We start from the raw sequence: 19995 nt of genomic DNA, 5'->3' as shown, positions 1-19995 counted from the left end.
TTGACGTAGGGTCTCTACCGGAAACATGTCCATTGTTGCTGTTTTACTTCGGCTATGCCGCATGCCTTGCGGCTTTTATCTGGTTCTGAATAAAGTCTGCATTGTTTACCACTGGCTATTCTGCTGTACTTCCATTCATATTTGGAGTTAAGCCGTGTTGGGTATTGTGAGAGCGGATCTATCCTTCACATATTTATATTTTGTCTTTTTATATGATTTTACTGATTTGGTGTATACATTGAGTGGGAGGTTGGCTGCACGGGCCCTGCGCCTACCCACCCACTTGACAATTCAGATTATATTTAATAAATAGTTTTTTTACCACCCTAGTGGTTAGCTGTCTATTCTTTCCTTCTCTTTCCTTTCTTTTCTTCTCCTATATTGTTGTCCTCTTTCCCTTTTCCATGTCTTTTTCCTTCTCCTTCCCAATTCTGCTTTTTCTGCTTTGTTCCTTTCTGCATCATTCACTTTCCTCCTCTCCTTCCACATATCCCAGATATATAAATAACCCAATACATTTATCCGATACTTAGGTGACCATTCACACAGGCATATCCGAAGCGTTTTTTTATGCTGCGGATCCACCGACGATGGACCCCCCAATGTGCCTCCATCTGTGCTTGCTCATAGCGGCAATTCGCCACTACGAGCAGACATGCTGCGATGTGCGAGTAACCACGCGCATGCCTGGTATACTCGCACACATCAAGGCTGCTCTCGTAGCAGGGGGAGTGGCCGCAATGTGTGCGAGTACACTGCGCATGGGCGCGGTGACTTGCACATCGCAGCTCTTCTGCTCATAGCGGCGGATTGCCGCTATGAGCAGACACAGATGGAGGCACAATGTAGGGTCTATCGTTGGTGGTTCCGCAGCGTAAAATTCGCTGAGGATCTGTCCGTGTGAACCTACCCTTAAAATCAAAATGAAATGTCACATACTGTATGTCTGTGGCAGTTTGAATGTGGTGTCCAGTTTGTTTTTCATAAATACCTTTCTAAAATGTAAGATAATGCACAGCTTTGAAATGACCAACCGTCTCCTGTGTTTGAAAATGTTGCAGTTGTTTTATGGTTGCACTATTTTAGTAAAACCCAACTAATAAAGAACAAGCAAAATTCTAAAAAAAAACATGAAATTGCCTGCACCACCAATTTCATGAGTTTTCTAAGTTCCATAATACTTCAGAACCAGTGTGTTCCTATAATAATAAAATTAAGAGATGAGAAAGTCATATATATTTGAACATTGGAAGATATTAAGACATGTAACATCATTACATTAGCCATGAGTGCATATTTTATTTGGAATGTAATCTAGTACTGTTGCCAAGCTTGTCTTACTAAACTTTAGTCAACACGTAGGAATAATTCCATGGTGACAAATTCAAGCTGAAAGCTTTTTTTTTTTTATTAGCCGATACTGGTACCAAGCTGCTGTCAGCCCATGCTTCCACTAGAATTCACAGGAACTATTTCATTACGTTCTTGGTTTCTGAATTTTAAAAATCAACATGGGATGTGACTTTAGCTCAACAAAAATGGATGACTAATTCCATTTGTCATAAAAAAGACTTGATATATCTGTCATCATAAAGACTTGATAAAAAAATAGCTAGTAATAGTGACTCTGACTCCACAGTTTTTTGTACTTCCGACTCCGATTCTCCGACTCCTCTGTATTAATATGCGAATGTATTTATAAACACTTACAGTTGAATCCAAGAAGCTGTTCCACCAAGTTCTTCTAAGCTCTTCTAGCAGAGAGAGGTAGTTGGGCAGAAGCTGCTGCCTTCTCCTTTTTGTGTGCTGATCTGCTGCTGAAGATAGGGCAGTGGGAGGATCCAGGAAGAGGCATCTATTATAAAACATGATTTCCCTAGTAGAATCCCATAGTCATGTTTAAACTTTTAAGGGGTACTCCGCCCCTAGACATCTTATCCCCTATACAAAGGATAGGGGATAAGATGTCAGGTCGCCGGGGTCCTGCTGCTGGGGACCACTGGGATCGGAGCTGCAACACCCCGCTATCATTACTGCACAGAGCGAGTTCGCTCAGTGCGTAATGACGGGCGATACAGGGGACAGAGCAGCGTGACGTCACAGCTCCACCCCTCGTGACATCATGGCCCGCCCCCATAATGCACGTCTATGGCAGGGGGCATGACGACCACAACGCCCCCTCCCATAGACTTATATTGAGGGGGCGGGCCGTGAAGTCCTGAGGGGTGGAGCCGTGACGTAACTATGCTCCGGGACCTGTATTGCCCGTCATTACGCGCAGAGCAAACTCACTCTGTGCAGTAATGATAGTGCGGTGCCGCAGCGGCGATCCCGGGGGTACCCAGCAGTGGGATCCCGGCGATCTGACATCTTATCCCCTATCCTTTGGATAGGGGATAAGATGTCTAGGGGCGGAGTACCCCTTTAAGCTAACAATCGGAGTTTACAAGTTTTTATAGCCTTAGCTGAAAGGCAGCAGTTTTTCCAATGGTATACAGCTTCAGTCCTGAACTATTGACCCTCCATTCCCTTCCCTTATACAAGTGTCTCTAGTCCTACAAAAAACATATTTACTTAATCCCTTATCAGTGAGAGGCTAGGTTACCCATGGGTTCCCTGTAACAGCAGAACACAACACTATGGAAAGTATAAGTATTGCCGATCCTAATTGTGCGTTGCGTGCCTTATAGTGAAGTACATGAAAAGCATGCTTCTTCACGGTCACTTAACGTGTTCGTTTTGCGGTTACATGAGGCACTGCATGCATTGGTCTTTATTCTTACAGTAGAGAAGTCATTAATTATAACTTTTTGTGAATTGGGACATTTAAACTTGCTTTTTTAAATTTTTTTATTTCAATCTAAATTTAGTAGGAGTCTGAGTCAGTGCATTGTTTGCCGACTCCGACTCCAGGTACCCAAAATTTAGTCCAACTCCTTGACTCCGACTCCACAGCCCTGGTTAAACCTGGCAGTAATTTACACTGAGTTCTGTCCACTGGCAAGCTTGATGTAAACGTAGAAAAAAATTGCAAATTTGTACTGCCTCGTACTCCTTTTTTCCAACATCTGAGGTGTAGAGATAGTCAGGAAGTTGCCATAAACATACAATTGTTATTGCAGCTTCAGGATTGCATGATAAATGTGTGTAAGATAGTGTGAATATTGGTATAAGAAGAAAAAAAAAGGATTAACAATATCTCACATACAATATGTCTATCTATCTATCTATATGTATATATATATATATATATATATATATATATATATATTGAGGCATATTTATCAATCTGTTGGAAGTAAAAACTGTGTTATTTGCCCGTAGCAAGCAATCACAGCTCAGCTTTAATTTTACTATGGTAATTTTAAAAAGTATAAAGTGGAGCTATGATTGGTTGCTATGGGAAAAAAAGACAGCTTTTGTCTTAGTTTAAATAAATGTGCCCCAATGTGCATGTTCTGGGATTGCATTGGTAGCCACAGAATTCACATCCTTTCCACAATCTAAAGCAAAAAAAAAATAAAAAATTAAAATTGCTATCTTTAACCCCTTAACGAATATGGACGTAAATATAGGTCATGGTGACGTGGTACTTAACGCACCATGATGTACATTTACGCGCCGCCATGATCGCGAGCACCGGAGCGGTGCTCGCGTCATGCCCGGCAGCTCCCGGCTGCTATCAGCAGCGAGGGACCCGCCGGTAATGGCGGACATCCGCGATCGCGCAAATGTCCACCATTAACCCCTCAGATGCCGTGATCAATACAGATCACGGCATCTGCGGCAGTGCGGTACTTTGAATGGATGATCGGATCGCCCGCAGCGCTGCTGCGGGGATCCGATCATCCAGCATGGTGCCCGGAGGTATCGGGATCTTCTGTTCTCATCTGAGATCGAGCAGACCAGAGCAGAAGATGACCGATAATACTGAGCAGTGCTATGTCCTATACATAGCATTGAACAGTATTAGCAATCAACTGATTGCAATGAATAGTCCCTTATGGGGACATAAAAAGTGTAAAAAAAAAAAAGTAAAAAGATGAAAAATAAAAAAGTAAAAAAAATGGGAAAAATCCCCTCCCCCAATAAAAAAGTAAAACATCTGTTTTTCCCTTTTTACCCCCCAAAAAGCGTAAAAAGATAATTAATACACATATTTGGTATCGCCGCATGCGTAAAAGTCTGAACTATTAAAATATATTGTTAATCATCCTGTACGGTGAACAGCGTATACTTAAAAAAAATTTAAAAGTCCAAAATTGCTGCTTTTTTGTCACATTTTAATCCAAAAAAAATTAATACACAATTTATGAAAAGTAAAACCTAAGTGGTACTGATAAAAACTACTGATCATGGCACAAAAAAAATTAGCCCTCATGCCGCCCCATATACGGAAAAATTAGAAAGTTATAGGTGGTCAAAATAGGGCAATTTCAAAACATACTCATTTTGTTAAAATGGTTTGAGATTTTTTTTAAGCGGTACAATTATAGAAAAGCATATAACATGGGTATCATTTTAATCGTATTGACCCACAGAATAAATAAAACATGTCATTTTTACTGGAAAGTGTACAGCGTGAAAACAAAACCTTCAAAAATTTGCTAAATTGCGGTTTTCTTTTCAATGTTCCCACATAAATAATATTTGTTTGGTTGCGCCGTACATTTTATGGTAAAATAAGTGATGTTTTTACAAAGTACAATTGATGACGCAAAAAACAAGCCCTCATATGGGTCTGTGGATGGAAATATAAAAGAGTTATTTTTAGAAGGCAAGGAGGAAAAAACGAAAATGCTAAAATAAAATTGTCTGGTCCTTAAGGCCAAAATGGGCCTGGTCCTTAAGGGGTTAATGAGTTGAAGGTCTTTAGATGCAATTTATAAAAATATTCAGTGGTAGATGTTATAAAAGAACATCTCTGTGGGTGGGTCTGCTGTCTTAAGCATTACAAACATATACAACTATGTGCAGTACTACAACCCATATGTCCACCTTATCATCATTATTTTTCAATTTAAATAAAACCATCCATTTAAGATAGGAACAAACTGGCGAGACTGCTAAAAACCTAACAAGCTTACATCTTAGTTTGAATGCTTGCTTAAAAGAAAAAATGCTGTAAATTGCCTCCTAAGGCAAAGCTGTCAATCCACATTGTGGTTGGTATAAACATTTATGTCTGTATAATAAGATAACAATTCTCTCCATTTTCTATAATGCAAATGACTTCATTGTTCTCTGTATGCACTTGCTCTGTCTACATTATTAAACTGTTCTCTGTAAATTCCCTAAAAATGATATTGACTTACAGCTGGTAATTTCCGTAGAGAAAGAGAAAATGCATAACACAAACAATTAGTGCAAGCTTTTGTTCGCCATTCCCATCTGATTACATGTTATGTAATAAACAGACATAGACTGTGCTCTGATCAGTGATCATCTACAGTAAAAATGATTCAGGGGGTACAGCAGGTTAAATAAACTTATTTACCGTACATAACATGGAGGCAGAATGTACATAACGATTTGGCTCTGCATTTTTCATGTATTGCATAGAAAATAATAAATGTTTAAAATAACACAATTATGAGATATGTTGTTAGGCTCCTTTCACACTATGAATTTCTCTGTATACAAACTTCCGTCACATGTTCCGTCACTACAGCTGCAAAAACCCGGCAGTTACAAAACCCCTGACGGCCGTGACTAAATTGCATTGCAGCCTATTGGGTTTTGTTACTGCCCGTTTGCACCCGTATATGCCGTAATTCATTACGGGCGTTATACAGTGACGGGACATCGTGGCGGAAAAATTACAGCATGCAGTAATTTTTCCGCCACGATGTCCCGTCACTGTATAACGCCCGTAATGAATTACGGGCATATACGGGTGCAAACTGCCGGGTTTTGCAGCTGTAGTGACGGAACATGTGACGGAAGTTTGTAAACAGAGAAATTCATAGTGTGAAAGGAGCCTTAGTTGCATATTAACCCCTTAAGTTAGATAACCAGTCAAATGTTGTAATAATAAAAACAATATATATGCTAACAATGACTCCAAGGCTTCCCAGCTGATTTGTTTCAAATTTGGACCCTAGAAGCCTCTATAAACAGCCTTGGAAATTCTTAGTACTTCCCGGTTTGTGCAGTGAACTGAGAGCTGCAGGAAACTACACAGACCATCACCCACTGTGCTTGTTTCATGTGTGTTCAGCAGCCAATCTTGATAAATCCCCTCCTCTTATTTACATGTTTCCCACCCTTTTTTTCATCTCACACTGCTCTTAGTGAACAAGTCCCCTATGTAATTCTCTCCTCATGCCTCCTCGGCACTTTGTGGTCACATGATCCTGGGCTTAGATACAGTGCTCTGGGCAATATCACACTAAATCAGCTCCACCCCAAAACTTGGTAAAAATAGTTCCAGAATGCACCCACAGCTGTTCACTACAACAGAGTGCCTTACTGCACCTCACTGGAAGCAAAATTCTTCGGTGTATCACCGGCCGTAGCGATGTCCGGCCCCGGCTGTGATAGGCTGAGCCCACTGTCACGTAAGGAGCTCTGGCCGGCTTCTTACATGACAGTGCGCTCAGCCTATCACCAGCCGGGGCGGGACATCGCTGCGGCCGGTGATACGCCGACGGCTCTGTGGCGTCCCCGTCCCCAGGAAGTGGAATGACGTCAGCACTGCCGGACCGTGAGGCCTGTGCCGGACCAACGGGGGGCTCGTAGGAAGGTATGTATGAGTTTATTTTGTTTATTTTTTTAGGCCCGGGCACGGGCATATATAAAAGTGTACCACTACAGTTGTCCTTTAAGATTAAATGTAATGTATCACCTACATTATTTTAGGCTGGGATTACATTTGTTCAGTGTCTGGCATTCGTGAACCCAGCCTAAATCTTGATGCAACTGATGCAATGAATAATGACAACATGCATCAGATGTCATCAGTTGTTGAGCATTCGGCATCCATTATTTCTAAGCGCTGGAGGAGCTTTTACCTGTCTGGCGTCGAAACAGACGCTGGATGAATGTGAACTGTCCCATTTAAATGAATAGGATCAGTTCTAGCATGAGTTTCCCAAATTTTTTTGTGCAGATGTTTTTTCACGGGGAGGCTTAGTTCTAAACATCAGCAATTGTTAAACATGTATAATCTATACACTGTCATCTTTTATATTTATTCTATATACATGTTTAACTAATCTAAGTAGACACATACATACATACACTAAATCAAGCTTATTGTTTAGTTTGCACAGTAAGGAAGTGATAGTTGAAGCACTAGGATTCTTCTAGATACTTTAACCCCACACAATAAAGTATAAAGGTCCTTGACATAATACTAAATGAGAATATAGTGGCCGCTGCTATATTGTATAATTCTGGTTTGTACATAAGAATGCATGATGACTACACAAAATAGAAAAATTAATTTAGTACTTACAGTTTTACGATTGAGTCCATAGGCCATTGATTCACTTTTACGTTTCTTTTCTCCTGTTTATGTTGGCATAATCCCAAATGTACAAACCTAATGCAAACAATCACATTTAGGTAATAACAAAAATAGAGCATCAGAGCAACAGTACAGCACTGATGATCACACAAGGTAACACCATATTCTTTGCACCTGTTATTACCCTACGGAAAACAACTGTATAATAAGTATGTCTGATCACCCACCCTTATCAGCATTAGGGAAACATCATTGTTCCAAATCAGAGTATTTGGCTTCATCATGTATAAATATAAATATAATTTTTTTTATCTTGTAGGGTAAGGCTCTAATAATAAGTATTTCAATTGTATGGTGTCACTATCAAAAAAGATGCATCAAGGATCAGTAAAAAAGTAATGTATGTTAAAAAGCTTTAAATGTTTCATTTCATCAAACAAATCTATATCCAACCCACTCTGATAATACCTAACTGTATTAGCCTACACATGTCACTGTCAAAGCATAACTGTTCAATCTTAAAAAGTACGGTGTATAAGGCCTCTTTCACACTATGAAATAGTTCCGTTTAGGAACTTCCGTCACCAGTTCCGTCACTATATTGGCGAAACCCGTCAGTTACAAAACCCCTGACGGCCGTGACTAAACTGCATTGCAGCCTATGGGGTTTTGTATCTGCCCGTTTGCACCCGTATATGCCCGTAATTCATTACGGGCGTTATACAGTGATGGGACATCGGGCATATACGGGTGCAAACGGGCAGTTACAAAACCCCATAGGCTGCAATGCAATTTTGTCACTGCCGTCAGGGGTTTTGTAACGGCCGGGTTAAACCGATATAGTGACGGAACCGGTGATGGAAGTTCCTAAACAGAACTATTTCATAGTGTGAAAGAGGCCTAATAAAGAACAACATGATGGATGGATGCCTCAAAAATGCACAATTCAAAACATGCATCAGAGCTTATATGTATTTCAAAACAAAATGTAAAGAGAATCTGACAGCAGGTTACAGCCCTCTAGCACTAATAGGTGTTGTTACCATAAGCATTATGGCACCTTTAATATGGCACTCCTGTGCACAGTTTGTAATGTCCGTTTTATTGATAAGGGGTGCACAGAATGTCCTTATTTACATATCAATAAAACCAATACATTACAGATAAAGGGTGCATGGAGCGCAATATTAAAGTTATGGTAGATGCAGTGCCAATATGTGGTCATAATTTGGATTTAGCAATAGCACAGAAGTGTTATATAGACATTTTGTGGTGTTAATATGTAGTCATGGTGTGGATTTTGAAAAGTAAAAGTATGGTTATAATATTAACTTAACCACTCCAAATTATAACACTACAACCAGATATAAACCAATTACATAAATCTTTTTTTTTTTTAAATAGCCATATATTAAAAACATTTAATAAACATAAATAGGCACCAAAATCAGCTCAGACAGGAAAACAGAGTAGAGGAAGGCAGAGTAAATTACATAATAATAAATAGCTTAGTCTTAATTCATGTATACGCAAGTACATCAATAAAGTGCATAGTGCAGTCAAAGGTGTGGCCACGCCCCCTGAGGAAGCTCGGCCTTAAGCAAAACATATATTGGGTTTTATGCAGATGGTGGTAAGGCATGTTTGTATGGTATTTTGCTGGGACTTTTTGTGTTATGCTCTGTCTCCTTTCTAAGTTTGCCTTTCTTTGAATACGCTATGCCCTTTATTGATGTACTTGTATATACTGTAAATGAATTGAGACTAAGATATTGATTATTTATTATTATGTGATTTACTCTACCGTCCTCCGTTCAGTTTTCCTGTATGAACTGATTTTGGTCCCTATTTATGTCTTTTAAATGTTTTTAATACATGGATATTTTCTATAAAGATTTATGTGATTGATTTACATCTGGTGGTAGTGTTGTAATTTGGGGTGGTTTTGTTCATTCACACTAAACAGATATGTGTTGGTTATTCTAGGATAATTGTCTGTTTCTTTTTTTGGAGGCCTATCATATTTACTTCTTGTATAATGGTATTATTTGATAACTATATAGCTATTATTATAATAATTATTTAGAGGTGTTTTATGGCATATAGAAAGCGTTAAGGGAGGGGGAACCTTAGAAAAGCCACTAAGGCCTGCACATTTATGCAACAAACAGGTAGGATAAGGGAAACTATGTCTACAATCTGCCATAGCAACCAACCACAGCTCATCTTTGAATTCTAAAATTGCTCTGGTAAAATGAAAGCTAAGCTGTGAGTGTAGTTTTCACAGATCTGAGCCAACAGGTCACTATAAAAAAAACAAAAAACAAAAAAAAATGTTTTCTATCTAAAAATACCCCAAAACTAAATTTAAAGAATAGAGAAAGCCATTACCTAGAATAGATATGAACATCTGTTTCAGAAGGAGCATCTGAGAGATTTATTCCATAGGTGTCTTTTGTTGATTGAGATGTTATCTGAAAGAGAATTAAAAACACTTCAGATTAACAAGACAGCCATAAGTAATTTACAAATAAATATCATTATTAGAAATATTATACTAGCAATGAAGAAATCCATTCACATGCTTGGGCACAATGGCAAAATAGCTAAAGGTATTGGCCCTCATTTACTAAGAGTGTTGTGTAGGTTTCTTTGTGGGTTTTAATTCCGTACAATTTATTTTCCACGGTATTTACTAAGGTTTCCCTACATCTTCCACTTTCCCTACATTTTGCTTTTTTTACACATGCTCTGATCTGTCTGGTTTTCCTCAGCTCAAATCCACCACATTTTCTGTGGAAACCTATGTTGGGTTTTTGTGAAAATGTAGGGAACACATTTTTGGAGACCACGCCCCCTTTTCCAGGCAGTCACGCCCCTTTTTCGGGTTTTCTAAGCAAAATTGAAAAGTTGGTCGGGGTTTTTTCAATTCTGGCGCAAAATCTGGCTCAGACAGAATTTCTGACGCAATGCAACAGAATTTGGCGCACAACCCGACAAAACATGTCGGGTTTGCAATAGTAAATGAGGGCCATTGTCTTACCGGAGTCTAATCAGATACAAACTTATACAGCAAAACATTGCTAAAGAAAGCTATGGCCAGCTAGACACTGATCCTGCAGTGGAATTGAAATGACAGTGGAAATAAAGGATCCTGCGGATAGGGGATAAGTGTCTGATCGAAATACATGGAGGGGACATGGAGGCCACCGATTCATGTGGTGAACAACAGTAATCTGTGCATGGAGCAGAAGTACTCTGTGAATGGGTAGAAGCAGGGTGCCGAGGAGGAGATCCCCAGGAGCCCAGCAGTTGGACTCTTCCGCCATAAGACACTTCTCTCCTATCCACATGATCCTGTGGTACATAACTCAATGTACCTGAGTTCCCCTTTAAGTAAGCTTGATGTGTATTTAGTTTGCTGTACATATTTTCTTGGTCAAAACACTGCATCTACAGTCCTCACTTTGCCTTCTGTTTATTGATAAACATTCACAATTAACACTTAATTTTTAGAAAGTATTCTTACTTTGCAGAATTTTCCCACAACTAAAACTTTTACAAAGTACTGTATATATTAATTTATTTTAATAGACGCCAATGTATAACAAATACAGAGCATAACTGCAAACTGTAAATGCTTCTGCTACATATGAGTAATAAAAAATTATATAATTATACAGTGGGGGAAAAAACTATTTAGTCAGCCACCAATTGTGCAAGTCCTCCCACTTAAAAAGATGAGAGAGGCCTGTGATTTTCATCATAGGTATACCTCAACTATGAGAGACATAATGAGAGAAAAAAATCCATAAAATCACATTGTCTGAATTTTGAAGAATTTATTTGCAAATTATGGTGGAAAATAAGTATTTGGTCACCTAAGCAAGATTTCTGGCTCTCACAGACCTCTAACTTCTTCTTTAACCCCTTAAGGACCCAGCCAATTTTCACTGTAGGACCCGATCATTTTTTGCACATCTGACCACTGTCACTTTAAGCATTAATAACTCTGGGATGCTTTTACCTTTCATTCTGATTCTGAGACTGTTTTTTCGTGACATATTCTATTTTAGGTTAGTGGTAAAATTTTGTCGATACTTGCATAATTTCTTGGTAAAAAATTCCAAAATTTGATGAAAAAATTTAAAATGTTGCATTTTTTTAAACTTTGAAGCTCTCTGCTTATAAGGAAAATGAATATTCCAAATAAATTATCAGAGGGCTTCAAAGTATAGCAGCAATTTTCCAATTTTTCACAAAATTTTCTAAATCGAAATTTTTCAGGGACCAGTTCTGTTTTGAAGTGGATTTGAAGGGCCTTCATATTAGAAATACCCCACAAATGACTCCATTATAAAAACTGCACCCCTCAAAGTATTAAAAATTTAATTCAAAAGGTTTGTTAACCCTTTAGGTGTTTCACAGGAATAGCAGCAAATTGAAGGAGAAAATTCAAAATCTTCATTTTTTACACTTGCATGTCCTTGTAGACCCAGTTACTGAATTTTTACAAGGGGTAAAAGGAGAAAAATCTTCCTAAAATGTGTAACCCAATTTCTCTCGAGTAAGAAAATACCTCATATGTGTATGTCAAGTGTTCGGCGGGCGCAGTAGAGGGCTCAGAAGGGAAGGAGCGACAGTGGGATTTTGGAGAGTGAGTTTTTCTGAAATGGTTTATGGGGGAAATGTCACATTTAGGAAGACCCTATGGTGCCAGAACAGCAAAAAAAAAAAAAACACATGGCATACTATTTTGGAAACTACACCCTTGTAGGAACGTAACAAGGGGTCCAGTGAGCCTTAACACCCCACAGGTTGTTGACAACTTTTCGTTAAATTTGGATGTGTAAATAATTATTTTTTTTTCACTAAAATACTAGTTTTCCCTCAAACTTAAAATCTTTATAAGGGATTATAGGACAAAATGCCCCCCAAAATTTGTAACCCCATCTCTTCTGAGTATGGAAATACCCCATGTTAGGACGTAAAATGCTTTGCGGGCGCACTACAATGCTCAGAAGAGGAGGAGTCACATTTGGCTTTTGAAAAGAAAATTTTGCTGAAATGGTTTTTGGGGGGCATGTCACATTTAGGAAGCCACTATGGTGCCAGGACAGCAAAAAAAAGAAAACCCACATGGCATATTATTTTGGAAACTACACCCCTCAAGGCACATAACAATTGGTCCAGTGAGCCTTAACACCCCACAGGTGTTTACAACTTTTTGTTAAAGTTGGATGTGTAAATTATTTTTTTCCACTAAAATGCTAGTTTTCCCTCAAATTAAACATTTTTACAAGGGATAATAGGACAAAATGCCCCTCAAAATGTATAACCCCATCTCTTCTGAGTATGTAAATACCCCAACTGTGGACGTCAAGTGCTCTGCTAGCGAACTACAATGCTCAGAAAAGCGCTATTGAGCTTTTGGGAAAAAAATTGTTTAGAATGGAAGTCAGCCCCCACATGTGACCCCATTTTGGAAACTAACCCCCTCACAGAATTAAATAAGTGGTGCAGTGAGTATTTACACCCCACTGGTGTTTGACAGATCCTTGGAACAGTGGGCTGTGCAAATAAAAAATAAAAATTTTCATTTTCACGGACCACTGTTCCAAATATCTGCCAGACACCTGTGGGGCATAAATGCTCACTGTACCCCTTATTACATTACGTGAGGGGTGTAGTTTCCAAAATGGGGTCACATGTGGGGGGTCCATTGTTCAGGCACTATGGGGGCTTTGTAAACACACGTGGCCTTCAATTCCGGACAAATTTTCTCTTCAAAATCCCAATGGTGCTCCCTCTCTCCTGAGCATTGCAGTTCGTTCGCTTACATCCACATATGGGGTATGTTCTTACTCAGAAGAAATGGGGTTACAATTTTTTTTCCTATTTTCCCTTGTGAAAATGAAAATTTTGGGGTAACACCAGCATTTTAGTGAAAACATTTTTTTTTTCCATTTTTCAATCCAACTTTGAAGAATTTTCCTTAAACACCTGTGGGGTGTTAAGGCTCACTATACCCCTTGTTATTGGGGGGTGAGTTTCCAAAATGGGGTCACATGTGGGTATTTCTATTTTTGCTATTTTAGGTATTTCCGTACTTGGCAGAAATTGCGTTACAAATTTTTGGAGCCTTTTTTTCCTAATAAAAAGTTTGGGGCAACACCAGAATGTTAGTGTAAAAATATATATATTTTTTTTACACTAACAAGTTGGTGTAGACCCCAACTTTTCCTTTTCATAGGGGGTAAAAGGAGAAAAAGCCCCCCAAAATTTGTAGTGCAATTTCTCCCGAGTACAGAAATACCCCATATGTGGCCCTAAACTGTTTCCTTGAAATACGACAGGGCTCTGAAGTGAGAGAGCGCCATACGCATTTGAAGACTAAATTAGGGATTGCATAGGGGTGGACATAGGAGTATTTTACACCAGTGATTCACAAACAGGGTGCCACCAGCTGTTGCTAAACTCCCCCAGCATGCCTGGACAGTCAGTGGCTGTCCAGAAATGCTGGTAGTTGTTATTTTGCAACAGCTGGAGGCTCCTTTTTGGAAACACTGCCATACAATACTTTTTTCATTTTTATTGGGGGGGGGGGGGCAGTGTAAGGGGGTGTATATGTAGTGTTTTACCCTTTATTAAGTGTTAGTGTAGTGTAGTGTAGTGTTTTTAGTGTACATTCGCACTGGCGGGTTACGATGAGCCGCAGCCCAAACTTGAAGCAGGAAACTTACTGTAAACCTGCTTGTGTGAATGTACCCTGTACATTCACATGGGGGGCAAACCTCCAGACCGTGCATGCTGGGAGTTGTACTTTTGCAACAGCTGGAGGCACACTGGTTGGAAAACCTTCAGTTAGGTTCTGTTACCTAACTCAGTATTTTCCAACCAGTGTGCCTCCAGCTGTTGCAAAACTACAACTCCCAGCATGTACTGATCACCGAAGGGCATGCTGGGAGATGTAGTTATGCAATAGCTGGAGGTTAACTCCCAGCATGCCGAGACAGCTGTTTGGGCATGCTGGGATTTGCAGTTTTGCAACATCTGTAGGGCTATAGTTTTAGAGACCACTGCAAAGTGAACTCCAAACTGTGGCCCTCCAGATGTTGCAAAACTACAAATCCCAGCATTTCCAGACAGCAAACAGCTGTTTTGGCATGCTAGGAGTTGTAGTTTTGCAAGATCTGGAGGGATACAGTTTAGAGACCACTATATAGTGGTCTCAAACTGTAGCCCTCCAGCTGTTGCAAAACTACATATTCCAGCATGCCCAAACAGCATTCTGGGCATGCTGGAAGTTGTAGTTTTGCAACATTTGGAGGGCTACAGTTAGAGACCACTGTATAGTGGTCTCAAACTGTACCCTACAGATGTTACTAGGCAACTCACCGGCTTCCGTAGGATCCAGCCGCAGGACATCGCAGCCGCCGATCACAGTTGCCCACTGCCTCCGGATCGGTAAGTGGATCTTCGGTGCCCGATCCCTGTCGGTTTCCTCGTCCTGCCCCGCCTATTGTGGGTGGGCAAGAAGGGGAAAACGAAAGTTAACCCCCCCGCCCCCAATCTGCTATTGGTGGTCGCTTCTGGCGACCAATAGCAGGGATTGGAGGGGTGGAACCCCTGCCACCTCACTCCTATCCCTTCAGGGGGATCGTAGGTGTCTTAGAAAACCGCGATCCCCCTTATATTCCGGGTCACCATAGACTCATAATGACCCGGAATCGCGCAAATCGCAAGTGTGAATTCACTTGCGATTTGCCGCGATCTCCGACATGGGGGGTCTGATGACCCCCCAGAGCGTTTGCACGGGATGCCTGCTGAATGATTTCAGCAGGCATCCCGTTCCGATCCACGCCCGGCGCGGGCCGTAATTCTCCATGACGTACGCATACGTCATGGGTCCTTAAGTACCAGGGTGACATGACGTACGTGTACGTCAAGGGTCCTTAATCCCTTAAGGACCGAGCCCTTTTTCACCTTAAGGACCGGAGCGTTTTTTGCAATTCTGACCACTGTCACTTTAAACATTAATAACTCTGGAATGCTTTTAGTTATCATTCTGATTCCGAGATTGTTTTTTCGTGACATATTCTACTTTAACTTAGTGGTAAAATTTTATGGTAACTTGCATCCTTTCTTGGTGAAAAATCACCAAATTTGATGAAAAAAATTAAAATTTTGCATTTTTCTAACTTTGAAGCTCTCTGCTTGTAAGGAAAATGGATATACAAAATATTTTTTTTTGGGGTTCACATATACAATATGTCTACTTTATGTTTGCATCATAAAATTTATGAGTTTTTACTTTTGGAAGACACCAGAGGGCTTCAAAGTTCAGCAGCAATTTTGAAATTTTTCACAAAATTTTCAAACTCGCTATTTTTCATGGACCAGTTCACGTTTGAAGTGGATTTGAAGGGCCTTCATATTAGAAATGCCCCATAAAAGACCCCATTATAAAAACTACACCCCCCAAAGTATTCAAAATGACATTCAGTAAGTGTATTAACCCTTTAGGCGTTTCACAGGAATAGCAGCAAAGTGAAGGAGAAAATTCAAAATCTTCATTTTTTACACTCGCATGTTCTTGTAGACCCAATTTTAGAATTTTTGCAAGGGGTAAAAAGGAGAAATTTTTTTCTTGTATTTGAAACCCAATTTCTCTTGAGTAAGCACATACCTCATATGTCTATGTTAATTGTTCAGCGGGCGCAGTAGAGGGCTCAGAAGGGAAGGAGCGTCAAATGGTTTTTGGGGGGCATGTCACCTTTAGGAAGCCCCTATGGTGCCAGAACAGCAAAAAAACACACATGGCATACCATTTTGGAAACTAGACTCCCCAGGGAACGTAACAATGGGTAAAGTGAACCTTAATACCCCACAGGTGTTTCACGACTTTTGCATATGTAAAAAAAATAATTTTTTTTTTACATAAAATGCTTGGTTTCCCAAAAATTTTACATTTTTAAAATGTGTAATAGCAGAAAATACCCCCCAAAATTTGAAACCCAATTTCTCCCGATTCAGAAAACACCCCATATGGGGGTGAAAATTGCTCTGCTGGCGCACTACAGGTCTCAGAAGAGAAGGAGTCACATTTGGCTTTTTGAAAGCAAATTTTGCTCTGGGGGCATGCCGCATTTAGGAAGCCCCTATGGTGCCAGAACAGCAAAAAAAACAAACACATGGCATACCATTTTGGAAACTAGACCACTCGGGGAAAGTAACAAGGGGTAATGTGAACCTTAATACCCCACAGGTGTTTCACGACTTTTGCATATGTAAAAAATAATATTTTTTTTACATAAAATGCTTGGTTTCCCAAAAATTTTACATTTTTAAAATGTGTAATAGCAGAAAATACCCCCCAAAATTTGAAACCCAATTTCTCCCGATTCAGAAAACACCCCATATGGGGGTGAAAATTGCTCTGCTGGCGCACTACAGGTCTCAGAAGAGAAGGAGTCACATTTGGCTTTTTGAAAGCAAATTTTGCTCTGGGGGCATGCCGCATTTAGGAAGCCCCTATGGTGCCAGAACAGCAAAAAAAAAAAACACATGGCATACCATTTTGGAAACTAGACCACTCGGGGAAAGTAACAAGGGGTAATGTGAACCTTAATACCCTACAGGTGTTTCACGACTTTTGCATATGTAAAAAATTTTTTTTTTTTTTTTACCTAATATGCTTGATTTCCCAAAATTTTTACATTTTTAAAAAGGGTAATAGCAGGAAATACCCCCCAAAATTTGAAGCCCAATTTCTCCCGATTCAGAAAACACCCCATATGGGGGTGAAAAGTGCTCTGCTGGCGCACTACAGGTCTCAGAACAGAATGAGTCACATTTGGCTTTTTGAAAGCAAATTTTGCTCTGGGGGCATGCCGCATTTAGGAAGCCCCTATGGTGCCAGAACAGCAAAAAAAAAACACATGGCATACCATTTTGGAAACTAGACCCCTCGGGGAACGTAACAAGGGGTAATGTGAACCTTAATACCCTACAGGTGTTTCACGACTTTGCATATGTGAAAATTTTTCATTTTTTTTTTACCTAAAATGCTTGGTTTCCCAAAATTTTTACATTTTTAAAAAGGGTAATAGCAGAAAACACCCCCCAAAATTTGAAGCCCAATTTCTCCTGATTCAGAAAACACCCCATATGGGGGTGAAAAGTGCTCTGCTGGCGCACTACAGGTCTCAGAAGAGAAGGAGTCACATTTGGCTTTTTGAAAGCAAATTTTGCTCTGGGGGCATGCCGCATTTAGGAAGCCCCTATGGTGCCAGAACAGAAAAAAAAACACATGGCATACCATTTTGGAAATAGACCCCTCGGGGGAAAGTAACAAGGGGTAATGTGAACCTTAATACCCTACAGGTGTTTCACGACTTTTGCATATGTAAAAAATTTTTATTTATTTTTTACCTAATATGCTTGGTTTCCCAAAATTTTTACATTTTTAAAAAAGGTAATAGCAGGAAATACCCCCCAAAATTTGAAGCCCAATTTCTCCCGATTCAGAAAACAGCCCATATGGGGGTGAAAAGTGCTCTGCTTGCGCACTACAGGTCTCAGAAGAGAAGGAGTCACATTTGGCTTTTTGAAAGCAAATTTTGCTCTGGGGGCATGCCGCATTTAGGAAGCCCCTATGGTGCCAGAACAGCAAAAAAAAAAACACATGGCATACCATTTTGGAAACTAGACCCCTCGGGGAACGTAACAAGGGGTAATGTGAATCTTAATACCCTACAGGTGTTTCACGACTTTTGCATATGTGAACATTTTTTATTTTTTTTTACCTAAAATGCTTGGTTTCCCAAATTTTTACATTTTTAAAAAGGGTAATAGCAGAAAACACCCCCCAAAATTTGAAGCCCAATTTCTCCCGATTCAGAAAACACCCCATATGGGGGTGAAAAGTGCTCTTCTGGCGCACTACAGGTCTCAGAAGAGAAGGAGTCACATTTGGCTTTTTGAAAGCAAATTTTGCTCTGGGGGCATGCCGCATTTAGGAAGCCCCTATGGTGCCAGGACAGCAAAAAAAATAACACATGGCATACCATTTTGGAAACTAGACCCCTCGGGGAATGTAACAAGGGGTTAAGTGAACCTTAATACCCCACAGGTGTTTCATGACTTTTGTATATGTAAAAAAAAAATTTTTTTTTTTACCTAAAATGCTTGTTTTCCCAAAAATTTTACATTTTTAAAAAGGGAAATAGCAGAAAATACCCCACAAAATTTGAAGCCCAATTTCTCCCGAGTACGGCGATACCCCATATGTGGCCCTAAACTGTTGCCTTGAAATACGACAGGGCTCCAAAGTGAGAGTGCCATGCGCATTTGAGGCCTAAATTAGGGATTGCATAGGGGTGGACATAGGGGTATTCTACGCCAGTGATTCCCAAACAGGGGGCCTCCAGCTGTTGTAAAACTTCCAGCATGCCTGGACAGTCAGTGGCTATCTGGCAATACTGGGAGTAGTTGTTTTGCAACAGCTGGAGGCTCCGTTCTGGAAACAGTGGCGTACCAGACGTTTTTCATTTTTATTGGGGAGGGGAGGGGGGCTGTGTAGGGGTATGTGTATATGTAGTGTTTTTTACTTTTTATTTTATTTTGTGGTAGTGTAGTGTTTTTAGGGTACAGTCATACGGGCGGGGGTTCACAGTAGTTTCTCGCTGGCAGTTTGAGCTGCGGCAGAAAATTTGACGCAGCTCAAACTTGCAGCCGGATACTTACTGTAATCCTCCGCCCATGTGAGTGTACCCTGTACGTTCACATTTTGGGAAACATCCAGCTGTTGCAAAACTACAACTCCCAGCATGTACGGTCTATCAGTGCATGCTGGGAGTTGTAGTTTTGCAACAGCTGGAGACACACAGGTTGTGAAACACCGAGTTTGGTAACAAACTCAGTGTTTTGCAACCAGTGTGCCTTCAGCTGTTGCAAAAGCTACAACCCCCAGCATGTACGGACAGCGGAAGGGCATGCTGGGTCTTGTAGTTATGCAACAGCCGGAGGCATACTACATTGGCTGGGGATGCTGGGGATTGTAGTTATGCAACAGCTGGAGACACACTGGTTTACTACTTAACTCAGTGTGCCTTCAGCTGTTGCAAAACTACAACTCTCAGCAGTCACCGACAGCCAACGGACATGCTGGGAGTTGTAGTTATGCAACCACCAGATGCACCACTACAACTCCCAGCATGCACTTTAGCTGATTGTGCAAGCTGGGAGTTGTAGTTACACAACAGCTGAAGGTACACTTTTACATAGAAAGAATGTGCCTCCAGCTGTTGCAAAACTACAAGTCCCAGCATGCCCATAAGGGCATGCTGGGAGTTGTGGTGGTCTGCCTCCTGCTGTTGCATAACTACAGCTCCCAGCATGCCCTTGTTGCATGCTGGGAGCTGTTGCTAAGCAACAGCAGGAGGCTGTCACTCACCTCCAACAATCCTCGCCGTACAGGTCAGTCCCTCGTCGTCTCCGCCGCCGCCGCTGCTCCTGGGGCC

The 19995-nt window shown here is 40.5% G+C and overlaps 1 protein-coding gene across 6 annotated transcripts in view; it reads right to left on the bottom strand.

Moving 5' to 3' along the window:
- The window catches only part of FIG4 (FIG4 phosphoinositide 5-phosphatase), a 653436-nt gene that overhangs the window by 87518 nt on the left and 545923 nt on the right, over positions 1-19995 (bottom strand). For 4 of the 6 annotated variants that reach the window (XM_056566306.1, XM_056566309.1, XM_056566307.1 and 1 more), the window contains exons 22-23: positions 9863-9945; positions 7460-7546 (exon numbers count right to left, since the gene is read on the bottom strand). In XM_056566306.1, the coding sequence (XP_056422281.1) occupies positions 7460-7546; positions 9863-9945 (170 nt within the window). Of the gene's footprint in view, positions 1-7459; positions 7547-9862; positions 9946-19995 lie in introns of those variants that run through there. The other 2 variants (XR_008891311.1, XR_008891312.1) reach the window with 2 other exon arrangements.

The sequence above is a fragment of the Hyla sarda genome, chromosome 3 (assembly GCF_029499605.1).
Source record: "Hyla sarda isolate aHylSar1 chromosome 3, aHylSar1.hap1, whole genome shotgun sequence".
NCBI classification, from domain to species: Eukaryota; Metazoa; Chordata; class Amphibia; order Anura; family Hylidae; genus Hyla; species Hyla sarda.
The sequence above is the reverse complement of the archived record's forward strand: the minus strand, read 5'-3'. Positions and strand labels throughout refer to the sequence as shown.